This window comes from Struthio camelus, chromosome 1, assembly GCF_040807025.1.
Source record: "Struthio camelus isolate bStrCam1 chromosome 1, bStrCam1.hap1, whole genome shotgun sequence".
NCBI lineage: Eukaryota > Metazoa > Chordata > Aves > Struthioniformes > Struthionidae > Struthio > Struthio camelus.
The window spans coordinates 127,963,522-127,977,530 of NC_090942.1; the positions used below are offsets into that span (position 1 = coordinate 127,963,522).

Here is a 14,009-nt window from a genome sequence, read left to right on the forward strand (position 1 = left end):
CTGCATGTCAATAGTTTTAATGCAAGAGGTGTCTGTTGTTTTTTTGAAAGAAGAACACTCCAAATCCATTTCTTTAATGAATTTATTCTGTTTCAAGATGTAAACTGATTTTTAGTACTTCCAGTACTTTAAGTTGGAGTATTTTCTTTGTGCTATTGTACTCGCACACAACTAAAGCGTTCTATTACCAAAAAACCAAACCAAACCAAAATGGACTTACTGGCAGATAGCATTTTAAAGTCCAACAGCAGCTTATAAACTGACAAACAGTCTAACAACCAAACAACCTGTAGTAAGATGTTTGGTTATCATATTAGATATTGGTTTAAATGAGGTTTTGGTGTACGTTACAATTTTGACATTTAAGGATGAAGATAAATAGGATAAACAATAATTTTGGACTAAGTGAATCAACAGCTGATTAACTGTAGGAAAACTCCTGTAGGTGAAGATTAAAACTATGCAGAACAAACACCTAGAAAACAAACCTTAATGTAATTAATCTCCTACAGTATTAAAAAAAAAGACACATCAGTTCTGCAATTCATTTCCTTCTAAAAGCTAGCATCAGTTTTCACTTGAAAACAATGAAAAAGAAACCAACAGCTTTTCTGCATGCGGCACAGTGAAATTCTTTATAACATGTCCTAAATTTAGTTTTGCTGTTGTTTAATTTTAAGTAGCAACACTGATTTTCATGTTACGGGTCAGATTATAAAAGAGGCAATAAAAAAAAAAAAAAAAAGAGGCACCAGTATCACTCAACTTCACAAAACATTACAAATTTTTCTCTTTTCAGACATTTTCCTGCAAAGGAAGAAAGAATAAGAGCATACAGGACAGAAAGAGCACCTGCAGTATGGCAGAAACTAAACAAGGAGAAACATGCACAGAGCTGCTGGGGGTGCAAGCATAGTAAGAATAAGGAGTATACTGATCTTGTCTCGGGACGTTTGTAACAGAGGTGCAGGGAAGCACTGAAACCAGAAAAGGCTAGAGAAGCAATAGAACACAGTAGGAGGAGATAGGGAAGCCGGCGTATGAACTGTGAGCTTGCTGTACGGAAGCAGGGAAGCCTGCGTTATGCTCTAACTAAATAGTCTAGTACGTAAGTAATGAGAGCCCCCAACATTAATCTCTGCAATTTCACTTCTTGTCCACCCACGTGTTTCCTTGTAAATCAATAGGCTGCAATTTAAAACTTGTCTTCAATTTAAAACTTGTCTTTAGAGGTTTCAAGTATTATTCTTTGCACCAAAAAATACTTTTATTTTGGGTGTGTTGGGTTTGTAAGAGTGTAAAATGCTTCACTAAAACTTAACGCTTATGTATGCCTTCTAAAGGCTACAGCAGCATGATTTTATTACTTCTCACGAACTGCTTATTTTTATTCCAGCTGTATACTAAGATTCTCAGGGCATATCCCTATCATCAAGCGTATGTTTGCGCATGCTCACCCTCTAAACTAGGCAGAAATATAATGGCTCCAGTCTGAAAGCAAAACCACATCAGTACTGCACTGAGCCAGAGCTAAAATTGCCTGCCTGTTACATAAAGCTATGCAGTAAATCAACTGCCCTCTACTGAATTCCACACTCCAGCTGCTCTTAGAAGTCGTTACTTAATAAGAACTTCTAAAAACTGCTCTATGCAGGAAGTAACAAAAGTTGCTATAAATCATTTCTTAGTAGCACATTTTGATACTCCTACTTTTTTGATATCTCTTATTTTAATTCCGTGGCTAAAGCAACAGTGAAAACACCTACCTCAACATGGTCTACTTCAACTTGCATATGCAAAACGTGAGATATACCCGCAGCAAGTGCACTGTGGCAACTATCTTATTGAAGTGAGCAGACAAGGTCAAGGCACCCGAGAGCATGGAAGATTTATCCCGAAAATTATTTTTCAACTGTTGAGGCAGACTACCCCTGTCTTTTAACAGTTGCACTACTTGTTCAGTTTCCTGGAACTGCAACAGTTTGGCTTAAACTAACTTACCCTCAGGCACTCCAGGTAGTAAAAGCCTACTAACCAACCTCTCAAAGGTTTTTTGTTTTGTTTTGATTTTTTTATTTTTGGGTTTCTTTTTGTTTTTACAGAGCTCTTACAAGCCAATGTGGAAAGGTCTACACACCATAAACTGAAAACAAACAGTATTATCATAGACCTCACTTCAAATAAACTGAGTACTGTTATCACTTACTAAAGACAATTGAGAAGACAACTCTGAGACCCAGGACTCCCAGAAAGAATGACATTTGGTTTCAATATTTCCTTTAGTTTTGTCTAACGCTGAGCATAAGAAGCACAAGTCTTAAAACAGCTTCTATTGTATGAAATTCAGTACTTTCCATTCCAAAATTGCGCTCCTCAGGTAGAAGTTATTTGTGACTTAAACTTCTCAAGACACGACGTAGAACAAGATCCCTCCTGCTCAAAAGGAGATTAATTCTTTACCTGTGCAGCCCAAATGTTGTCAAGATCCTGCAGAGTGAGGGCTTTCTCTTTGATGACAAAACGAAGAATCTTCTCTAGTTTCTCTACATACTGAGGCTGATGAAGACTATCTCTCAACACAATCGACAAAATATTATTCTGCTGGATCCATTCCTGAACATAAAAAAAAGTAGTATCACCTCAAATTATTGAAGTGCTATTGATTATATTTAAGATGAAAAGAAAAATCCAACCTGTCATGGATTAGTGTTTTTATATATAATATTCTTTCTGCAAGAAGTTCAAAAGATGCAGCACAAGAGGAAGGCGTTTACCTCGACTTTCATTTCCTCTTAAAAAATAAAATAAAAATAATAAAAAAATTAAATATCTCAATATGCTAGTCATTGTAATATACGTGGGAAACATTTTTTTCAGGCATGTTAAGATCACGAACTCAAAGTGTAACAGTGTTCAAATAACTTCAACTATAAAGAGCCAAAAGGAAGAACAGTTAACTATTTTATCCAAGGAAGACAACTTTTTTTTTTCTAATTTACAATCATTTACTACCAAAACCAAACCATTTAAGACGCTTCTTAGTCTACTGGTATGCCTACAGTACATCACATTAAGAGGGCATAAGCAAAGACTGAAACATAAAAAAGCTAGGGTTTTTTTCAGTTATAGTTTTATTTATTTTTTCCTAATGCTGCTACCTGAATCAAATAGCCTACCATATTTAATTAGCTGTAACTTTTTCAATGGTATGTACTGATAACGTATACGGCATTTTGCAATCTGACTGTTTTGTTCAGACTGAAGCAAAGCAGTGTGTGCTCTGAGCATCAGAAAAACCCAAATACACACAGTATCATACCTCCCAACATAGCGTCCATGATTACATACCTATAACACTCAAACTAGTCTTTCAAGAAATATTTAAACCTAAATGTTTTCATTTAAGATCAGCAGTCTTGTTTGAGACACCAAACTATGGGAATGTGCAAAAAGAGAGAGACCCATTTCCTCCTATTGCTTGAAAAGGTCAAACTTTGCAATAATTCCTTCTTGGCAGCAGTCCTTCTGCAGATTATAAACCTCACAGCAGGTAGTCAGTCACAAAGCTGAGGCAGAATAGTGCAAAAAATAATTTAACAAAATTAACTTCCATGAAGATCAAGAGAGAATTGTCTTTATAATAAACTACACTGTAACTTTATACAAGCTCATTTTAATAGTTCCCCCACATAGGCACTCAAGTATAAAATAGTATTAAAATATGTAAATATACAAATCATATATTTAAAACACATAAAATGTGACGCCTAGAACTCCTAGACGCCTATCAACAAAAGTAGATCAACTTTATTTTTCTAAAAAATTCAGATGCTTAAATGTGAAAAGCAGAGTAGCCACTTAGAACTCCCATTAGAGTATTTTATTTGAAGTGCCAAAAATGAACAGACCCCTATATAAGTGGTCATTCAGTTTTTAGGTACAGTGGCACTAAGGTTTCTAATTAATCATGCTTGCTTTCTTTTTTCTTTCTTTTTTTAATACTGTATCAATACCACACGATTCAGCAATCCCTTTTTTAAAGTATATTTTTAGCAGCACTGAAAATATTCTTAACAGAAGCCTGGAAATACACACACAAATTTTTCTGTAAAAAAACTACTTCTTTTAAAGTGACTTATTACCATAACATGTGATACCTACTGTTTCTACCATGAGGCATGAAGATTAGCAGTGTGTGCAGTATCATTAAATACAACTACTTCAACAGTTAAAGGGAGAAGAAGAAAGTAAGCCTATTCAACAAATTTCTGTGACAAGGAGAACTTACTGCCATTCTTTCTGCCGTAAGCCACTCTTCCTCTTCAGGATTACCATGCCGATGGGTATAATATGACACACTGGATATTACTTTGTTAACTTCATTTAGTGCATTCATTTTACCATTGAAAGAAGAAATTTGTAACAATCTGTAAGAGAAATTAGATATAAGAAGCCTGAAAAAAATGTGTAAAAAGCACCATAATACATTAGAAGTACCATCTTACCTAAGTATCATTTTTAACCTAAATATTTCTAAGTTTTTTACAGTTTCTTCTTGTCCTGGAACTCTTGAAGCTAAGTTCTTTAGAGATTTGATTATCATTGACAGAGCATCATTTTTGGCTTCATTCTTTGCTTCCTTTTTCAGTTCATCATCTGTTAAATTTTCTAAAAATTGTGGAACCATTTCTATAATTGGAAGGAAGTATTTCTTCACTGTATGTAGCGTTAGAAATTCGTAACATTGTCCAAATGGCCTAAAAAGAAAGAAAAAAGGGATCAGTGCCACAATGAATAAGTTTTTAAAATCTTCTTAAGATAGTAAGGAGCAATTCATCCAAGAAACTTTATAAACACATGAAATGATGAAGGTAAACAAATAATTAAAAGATGGCTCTGCTTTGGGGGAGGGGAAGGGAAGAGAAGTGCTTTAGGAAAAGACTGCCAGTTTTGTGTTAGTATCATATTTTACCTAACACAGTCCAACTTTTCTAAATATGTGAATTATTATAAAAAATTTAAAAAAACTTACTTGATGAGAGCTGCAATTATCTGAACGTTCAATGCTGATCCACTCATGAAGCGATCATGCAAGATCTGAAACCCATTTAACGTGCCAAACTTGTTGATAAGATCTACTAGCCAACCCTGCAATATAATAAACAGTCATTTTCTGTTTGTTTGTTTTTAAACACACAAATAATGACCTATAAATACTTTAAAGTAATTGCTAGAACAAAAAAAAAAAAAAGTCTTCACACAGTAAAATGGTAGAAGGCAACAGAATTGACAGATAACTTGTCGTTATAGTCCAAATATTCAGTTTTAAGAAAACAGCTAGAAACAGGTAATACTAGCTTTCCCATTATCAAGTCACACCACAGATTCTGTAAATACTAATTATTCAAGAAAATTTATCAAATACACAGGAATAAAAATGCCTGTACTGCAGATCCAGGTTGCGCTGCTAAGTTAGTACAGAAAGCATGATGACTCTGATATTCCCTTCTGATCCTGGAAGTGATAACGTTGCATATAAAAGCAGTAACACAGGAAATAATATTCTTATAAACAAGGCCAGCAATGCAATGAAGTTCAAGAACAGACTTCCTTATCTTCAATTCTCACATATCAAGAGCTAGCAGCTCCACAAAACAAACAAAAAAAGCCCCACAAAACCAATGACCACACGTGCCCCAAATTCAAGAGCTAACTGAATTAGACTGATGCCACTGGGAACATAAATCTTAAAACCCAGATCCCAGAAGCCAAAGAGAATCAACAAAACAAAAGAATCAACACTGGCATTCTGTATCCCATCAAGAATGTTTCTCCTATCATTGGAAACCATGAGAACAAGGAAGGAAAGTATTGCTTTTACCAGATAATCCCCTCCTTGCAAGTATGTCACCTACGAAATCATGTTGAGTGAGAAGGTAAAAACTATCAACTGGCAAACATAAGCAAGCCAATTAACACAGAAGGAATGGCATTCCAAATGGAGTTGTGCCAGCTTACCACAGTTAAATACATGACAGTGAGAGTTTGATTGTGGACCAAAGACTGAAAAGAGTTACAAGGGAAAATGCAGATTAAATCATAATTAGATAAGAGTCAAAAGCAGCAGAACTTCAGTGATGCACAGAATCAAATATTCTTCCCCCCCCCCCAAAAAAAACATGTTCTATATGGTTACTGAGTAATTAGGTAACTCTAAGTAAAACTGAAAATATATATTTAAAAAAAAAAAAACATATCTGAAAAAGTTGGTATACCTTCGGTGAGCGTGGGTCAGGAGGACGAGCATAAAGTTCATCTTCAGCGAGCTGGACTCCTGCAGGAACTGTTTCAGAGGGACGTGTACCATTGTAGAGATGGAATTTGCAGTGAGGATTTAAGGCCATGGCAAGAAGTTCAAGAAGGGGAAACCAATCTTGGGACAGCTTGGCCACACAGAGTTCCACTAGGCGATGAGTGTTGTTAATAATACATCTCTATTAAGGGGAGAAGGGAAAAATAAAAAAAAAAAAGAAAAACCCAAAAAACACACACACAGTCAGATAGGTGACAGAATTCTAACATGAACTATAAAAATTGTACCATTTGAACCTGACAAGCAAAGTTGCACAAAAGTTTTAAAAAACTTTTCATCTGTACTTCTTCTCAATAAAGGCTTAAACTTTTATGTGTTTTCAGCTCAAAATTAAATTTGTTTAGGGAAATTTTTGAACTCATGAATCACCACTGAACTATTAGATTTTCTTATTTTCAAACATTTCTCTCAGATTTTAATTTGCTTAACTTTACAGTCTCAGATTTGGCATGTGACTAGCTGTCCAACAGACAGTTTTCATATTCAAGCAGCTGCTACATACATTCCCAAGTTAGCCAAGTTGCTAAAAGCTTTTACTAATGAAAAAAAAGAAAAAATCAGAAGCAAGTCTTCAGGTCCTAGCAAGCATATAAACAAACATAAGCAGGTCTCTAGGTATCTGGCCAGACAGCCATCAGCCCACTTAATAACAGCTGCACTACTGAACATACAAAAGTTCAGTTCTTCCCCATATTCTGGTGTTTTATTTCCTTCCAAAAACACCAGAGGCTATAAAATGAAAAAATGATCATAGAATGATGACATTGTTCCCCCCCCCCCCCAAGAGTCATGAATATGGAAGCTCTCCTCCCAGTTCTCTGTTGAGATGATTTTTTAATGACATTCAACCTCTGCAGTCTCCATCCTCGTTTAAGTCACTCTGCTTTTCATAAATACAACTTAAAAACTCACATGAATCTCAAACTTCCAGCCGCTCACTGCCTCATCCGTAAGGATTTTGGTGAAAGATATTGTTAACCCATCTCGAAAAAATCGCTGGCATGCTTCACTTTTAACATCAAGGCCTATTTTAAAATAGAAAAAGAAAAAAAAATCCGTTATATATGTAATGTAATTAGTTGTTACATGAACTTTTATACACTGAAAGTAGCCATTTGGATTTCAATCCTTTGGTGTTCAAAGTTTCAGAATTATTTTTAAAAGTGAAGAAAAACTTACGTAAGTTTGTAAGTTAAAAAAAAAAAAAAAAACCTGATAGTTTTCTCCACGCTTTTAACACTCAAGGTTAGACTAGCAAGAATAACTGTAAGAACAATCTTCATCTTCTGCTCTTTAGATATACATGCACTTACGTTCTCTTTTACGTGGTTACCACCACTAAAACTCAGTGAACGAAAAGGAGAAAGTGAGACCTGCTCAGTCTCCCAGACACAATTAACCTGCCAGAATAAATAAGCATCCTTTCGTCTGTCACTGCAACTTGAGCTACTCCTGCAGTTTTGCTGCCAGGACCCAACACACCTAGCCCCTAAGACTGTCATAAACCTCTGCAATCCAAGTGAACGCATGAGAGATGCGTGCTCTCTTGTTCACAGTTGACTGTGTGTCAAGGTTTAAATTAAAAAGGAGAGTTCGCCAAACTCTTTTAGTAATTTTTAAACTTTAGCATTATTTATAACCCCTGTATTACAAGAAAGCGGCATTTCCCCTTCAAAAGTTCACTTAAAAAAATCTTAATAGGGCTATAAGCTGAAAGAAAAATATGTTCAACATACATGAATACACACTGCAGACAAAAGCCATTGGGCACATTATAGCAACAAAATTGTAACCTGCAGTTTCTCTACAGAGCAAGTTCAACTAGGGGATCTTAGCATTCAAGGAACTCACAGCGTCCAGATTCACAGAGAGTATTACCAGAAAAAAAAATACATACTCAATAATGAGACCTCCTGACAGTAAGATCTACAGGTTTGGGAAGGACTGACTCAAGTCATCAAGTTAGTGCCTCACAGTTACAAGCAACTATCAATGGTTCCTTTCAAAAGGGTTCACGGAACAACCATTTTACATGTTATTACTTACCACAAAGCTTCTAAAAAGCTTTTCACAGGTCTTGCGAGGCTGTAGCCTTATAGTGAGTGCAGCTTTCAAGCAGTTCAAGTAAATCAGACAGAATCACAGAATGGTTGAGGTTGGAAGGGACCTCTGGAGATCATCTAGTCCAACCTCCCTGCTCAGGCAGGGTCCTCTAGAGCACACTGCCCTGGATTGTGTCCAGATAGCTTTTGAGCATCTCCAAGGAAGGAGACTCCACAACCTCTCTGGGCAACCTCTTCCAGTGCTCTGTCACCCTCACAGGAAAGAAGGTTTTCGTCAGGTTCAGATGGAACTTCCTGGGTTTCAGTTTGTGCCCGGTGCTTCTTGTCCTGTCACTGGGCACGCTGAGAAGAGTCTGGCCCCATCCTCTTGACACCCTCCCTTCACATACTTATACACACCGATCAGATCCCCCCTCAGTCTTCTCTTCTCCAGGCTGAACAGTCCCAGCTCTCTCACCATTTCCTCATAGGAGAGATGCTCCAGTCCCTTCATCATCTTTGTAGCCCTTTGATGGACTTGCTCCAGGAGCTCCGTGTCTCTCTTGTACTGGGGAGCCTAGAGCTGGACACAGCACTCCAGGCGAGGCCTCCCCAGGACACAGTAGAGGGGGAGGATCACCTCCCCTCGACCCACTGGCAGCACTCTGCCTCATGCACCCCGGGATACCATTGGCCGCCTTGGCCACAAGGATACGTGGCAGGCTCACGGTCACCTTGTTGTCCCCCACCCCAGGACTCCCAGGTCCTTCTCCGCAGAGCTGCTTTCCAGCACGTCGGCCCCCAGCCCGTCCTGGTGCAGGGGGTTATTCCTCCCCCGGTGCAGGACCCTGCGCTTGCCTTTGTTGAAGTTCAGGAGGTTCCCCTCTGCCCATCTCTCCAGCCTGTCCAGGTCCATCTCTGAATGGCAGCACAGCCGTCTGGTGTGTCAGTCGCTCCTCCTAGTTGTGTATCATCAGCAGACTCTCTGAGGAGGCGCTCTGTCCCTCCATCCCAGCTCACTGATGAATAAGTTGAACAGGACTGGACCCAGTATTGACCCCTGGAGGACCCCGCTAGCTACAGGCCTCCAACTAGACTCTGCGCCACTGACCACAACCCTGTGAGCTCTGCCATCCAGCCAGTTCTCAATCCACCTCGCTGTCCTCTCACCTAGCCCTCACTTCCTGAGCTTGCCTACGATGTGATGGGAGACAGTGTCAAAAGCCACATGCTTAGAGATGGCATGCAGGATGAGCTGCTCCATCATCCTTCCAGGGACTGAGGTGAAGCTGACAGGCCTGTAGGTCCCTGGGTCCTCCTCCTTGCCCTTTTTGAAGACTGGAGCGACATTTCCTTTCTTCCAGTTCTCCGGCACCTCTCCTGACCTCTATGACCTTTCAAAGAGGATTGAGAGTGGCCTAGCAATGACGTCAAGAGCCTGTGGAGAGCCCGTTGTCACCTTCTTGAGCACTACTCTAGAGTCCTCTCTGTCTATCACTATGAGAGGTATATGATATATATTATGCAGCCAAATATCAAAATACCACATATTGTCATACATAGCTCACAGTCTGAGGGGTTAGGCATCGCTACACAATATAGCAAGTGTTAAGACCAATATTAAAAGCCCACAAACCAAAACAATAACAATATGATACAAGAGAGCAGGAGAGACAGATATTGCCTAAAACTTAGGTATCCGCAGTAAACAAAGGACTTCGTTAGATTAACTCCTCAAGGATGTAAAGACGACAACTTCATCCTATACAAAAGAGAGGGCACGGAGGGCATCCAGAGTGTTCAACGACCTAGGGAAAACGTTCCTTTTTGAACCCAAATCTAACAGTGAACTTAATTCTTGAATACAAATGAGGTACTAAGCAGGCGTTCAAGTAGTTTTATTTTAATGCTCCTTAGAGTACCAGTACACTGCCCTGAAATTTCTTCCAAACTTTCAAATACTTCTGGCACAATCTGCTTGCTCAACAGTGGGCCAACTTCAGCCAGCAAGACGCTTCAAACAAATTTCAGAAAAACTAAAACAGAGTATGCTGCAAAATACATTGTCCTTTCTGTTACTTCACTGGATTTGGAAAGAGAGGGAAGATAGGAAACCTTTAGAAGATAAATGTGTTACTCCTGGCTATGCAGTCACCCAGTAAATACGTGCTTCATTTCAGACTCTTCTTCTTCTACCTTCTCTCATAACAGTCCATGCTGCTGAAGCAACAGCAGAAACCCACAGAAGGAATCAAGGCTACAGGTCTGCAAGGACAGGAGTATCATCAAAATCAAGGTACAAGACTCCTAGAAGACAGCAGGATGGGCGAGGAGGCAGCAGCAATCCAAAGAAAAGCGCGAAGAGGAACAGCAACTACAAGTCACCTAGTATTTGCAGCTTAAAGAATTAGTGATACTGAATCTGATTTAGGTAAAACCACAAGCATCTATTTTTCTCCTATTGTCCAAATTTTGAAGATAGAGAAAGGGTAAGGCAGAAAACAAGACAGAAGTAAGTGCACGCTGCTGTGAGGTATTTAGTGAAAGGCTGGGAGAGGGGATTGTGCAGTGAGAAAAAAGTAGATATGGAATAAAAAGGTGATGAGCAGCATTCGGTACATGGGAGCTGTGATGGGGGAGTTGGAGAGGGGCTGGAATAAAGGGCCATTTGATTTCTGAACCTGCACCTAAGAACAGTCAAGTCTCCAGATAAACTGCACAGCAACAATAGATTGTGGATTAACCACGCCACAAGAGCAGAACCACTCTGGGTCCACAAAATTTATGAGTCCAGATGCAACTGCACATGAAGAAGTTCTGATGCATTTGAGGGGTACTCAGCAGTATGGGGTTGGAGCGCCACAGCCCCAGGCAGAATCGCCCAGCTCCTTCCCAGGACTCCAGATTGCACAACTTTGGGTGGCTGCAACCCCAGAGCTGCGCTGGCTCCATGCTCTGGTGTGGTGCTGGGTCACTGAAGCCCCTTAACACCTGGAGCCCCAGGAAGCGAGGCACAGAAACCCTTCAGCAGCTTGGCAAGGGCTGCTCAAACCCTGCAGAACAGACAATGACCTGGAGCTAATAAGCTCTGGTGAACCCAAGCTGCCCCACATGCACAGTGGCTACACGCTGCACTTGACACATACTCCAAAGCCTACTGTAGTTCATTTCACTGAATTGGTTCTAGCCCAAAAACCTGGCTAACTGAATTTGGAACACAAGGACACAGAAATTGTCTTTCCTGGCTTAAGAAAGATGGCAAAAAGCAAGCATTTCAACAAAATGCAGAAGATACAGTTTTGGAAACGTCCTCAAAGAGTTATCCCAAATAAGCAGATGCTTATTCAGAGAGAATAGTCTTTACAGTAGAAGCTGGAAACAACTCCTGATATTGAGCTGTCTAGCTTTTGTGCACATACACACCCTTTTTTTTTTTTTTTTTTTTTTTTTTGTGAGAGGCTCTAGCCTGCCTCTCTCCTCCTTCCCACTCAGCAGGCCCCTGCAAATTCATCACAAATGAAGACTTGGGACCAAAGTTGCAGCTTTAAGGTGTGCTATGAAATCTCATTTCAGTTTAAATGAACTATAAATTGTAAGAATTGTCTTGCATCTTCCTTGCGTGTGTTGCATTGGGAAGTTCTGGCATCATGTTAAAAACCAAATCTAAACATTATGAAGAACAAAATCTACAGCAAAGGCAAAGCTGTTGAGATTCTGAAAGAAAGGGTGAACCTTAAAAAGAAGGACACTTACATGAACAGTTTCTTCCTTCTCAACGTTCAGCATCTAACTCGCTACGATATGTATTTCTGCAGCAAATCTCACTATTCAAAATACTCTTTGTATTCCAAAATGATCACGCAAAGATAAACATCATTCTTGCTGCTAAACACTATATTTCAAATAGTTTTTTTCAATTAGCAAGTAACTCCAGATTATCACTTGATATTCTTACAACTTGTTAGATGAAGAATACATTGATGCCTACATATAAAAAACAGTCTTCCAAAAATAAATATCTATCAGCCAATAATGCAAGTCATAGCCTAGACAGGATTTGTACTACTCTGTCAAATCTTCTCCTTTCACTAGCACATGTAATAATGAAATTTAATTCTTATACAGTACTTTTAACTCATAGTTCCTGAAATGATTTAAAGGGGATGCACATATCCCTCTTATTTTTTAGATGGGGCTACAAAGAAAGCAGCTAGCCCAGAGTCACTCCAGAAAGGCAATACCAATGGCTATTGGCAGTGTAAGGAATAAAACGAACTTAAGAGCTCCAACGACTAGAAAACCTTGCTTCATAAAACAGTTTAGCAGGCTGTTAAAGTAGTTTCTGACACCTCACGCCTGAATGAACTGCAATATAAAATTTATGTAATTCAACTGCTGGCTATTCTTCATCATCTTCCCGCAATTTTCTTCTCTGTCAGAACTCCCCAGATTAAGAAAAATGCCCACAGATGCATTAGCAAGGTGCTCAATTTCAGATCCCACTGAGATAAGAGGACACATTTTCAACCTATTAACAAGACACTTATACAACATTTATGTCGCTCTTATTTGTACAAAACTCAAATAGACAGCGCCCACCAACTTCTGAACTACAAAAAAGTCAGTCACAGCAAGCGAGCACTTTATCATATTCCTTGAGCATTGATATAGTTATTAAAAAAAGGACCATCTTAGCCGCCTTGTAACTTCAAGTCGTAAGGGGAAAATCAAATCAAACTAGGACATAGCTAAAAAAAAATTAAAGAACAACCATTTCTAGCAACTTTCTTTAATTTCTCCTAAGCCAATAATCTTTGCATATGTCCACACACTGGAATTCACCTAGCAGAAGGTGAGAGAAACAATTAAGTAACAAACGCAGAAGCACTTTTCAGAAATGAACATCAGATTAATAGAATCATAGTGCATAAAGTATGTGAAAAGTTGTGGAAATCTATTCATAATTTCAAAAGGAAAATCAAAAATAGCTGAAAATTCTCAAACCAAAAGTCAAGTCTGGTGCTTTGTGGAAGTACATGGACGTCAGAGCAGCCAAAAATCTCATTTTGCTCATATTAATTCATTACATCAAGGATGGTTCTCTGACTTTTTTTTTTCCCCCCTTAAGATTACGTACAACACAGCTGGCAGTACATACCTCTCCTCTCCCACAAACCACGAACAGAGAATTTTTTCCTTACTGCACTGCTTGAACAGCCTAGACACATCGATGGCTGCATGTTCTTTCCATAAGGTGGCAGTTATTTTGCTCCTGAACAGGTGTGATCTCTTGAAAACTCTACACTCACCTGAAGATACCTGCCGGGTCTATCCACACGCAAAGAAAGCCACTTCCAAGTGCAACTCTGACAGATAAATCAGTGTGGGCAACAGCATGTCATTATGCTATTTTGGATCACAAGCGTGCACCCTTACTTTTTGTTCCCCAGAGAGAGCTCCAAAGCAAAAAGAGACACTCATCGAAAATAATCAGAATACCCAGAATTTCATGACTACAGCCAGCTTCTCATCCTTGGAATTGTCCAAAAATAACCTTTATCATCACAGTCATCAAGTCATCCTGGTCTAGTTAT

General features: G+C 39.0%; 1 protein-coding gene across 2 annotated transcripts in view; it reads right to left on the minus strand.

Annotated features, from left to right (window-relative positions):
• USP9X (ubiquitin specific peptidase 9 X-linked) overlaps positions 1-14,009 on the minus strand; it is a 110,449-nt gene that overhangs the window by 66,210 nt on the left and 30,230 nt on the right. For both annotated transcript variants that reach the window (XM_068916456.1, XM_068916453.1), the window contains exons 5-10: positions 7,286-7,398; positions 6,276-6,494; positions 5,033-5,148; positions 4,506-4,757; positions 4,289-4,427; positions 2,461-2,613 (exon numbers count right to left, since the gene is read on the minus strand). In XM_068916456.1, coding sequence (XP_068772557.1) covers positions 2,461-2,613; positions 4,289-4,427; positions 4,506-4,757; positions 5,033-5,148; positions 6,276-6,494; positions 7,286-7,398 — 992 coding nt within the window. The remainder of the gene's footprint in view (positions 1-2,460; positions 2,614-4,288; positions 4,428-4,505; positions 4,758-5,032; positions 5,149-6,275; positions 6,495-7,285; positions 7,399-14,009) is intronic.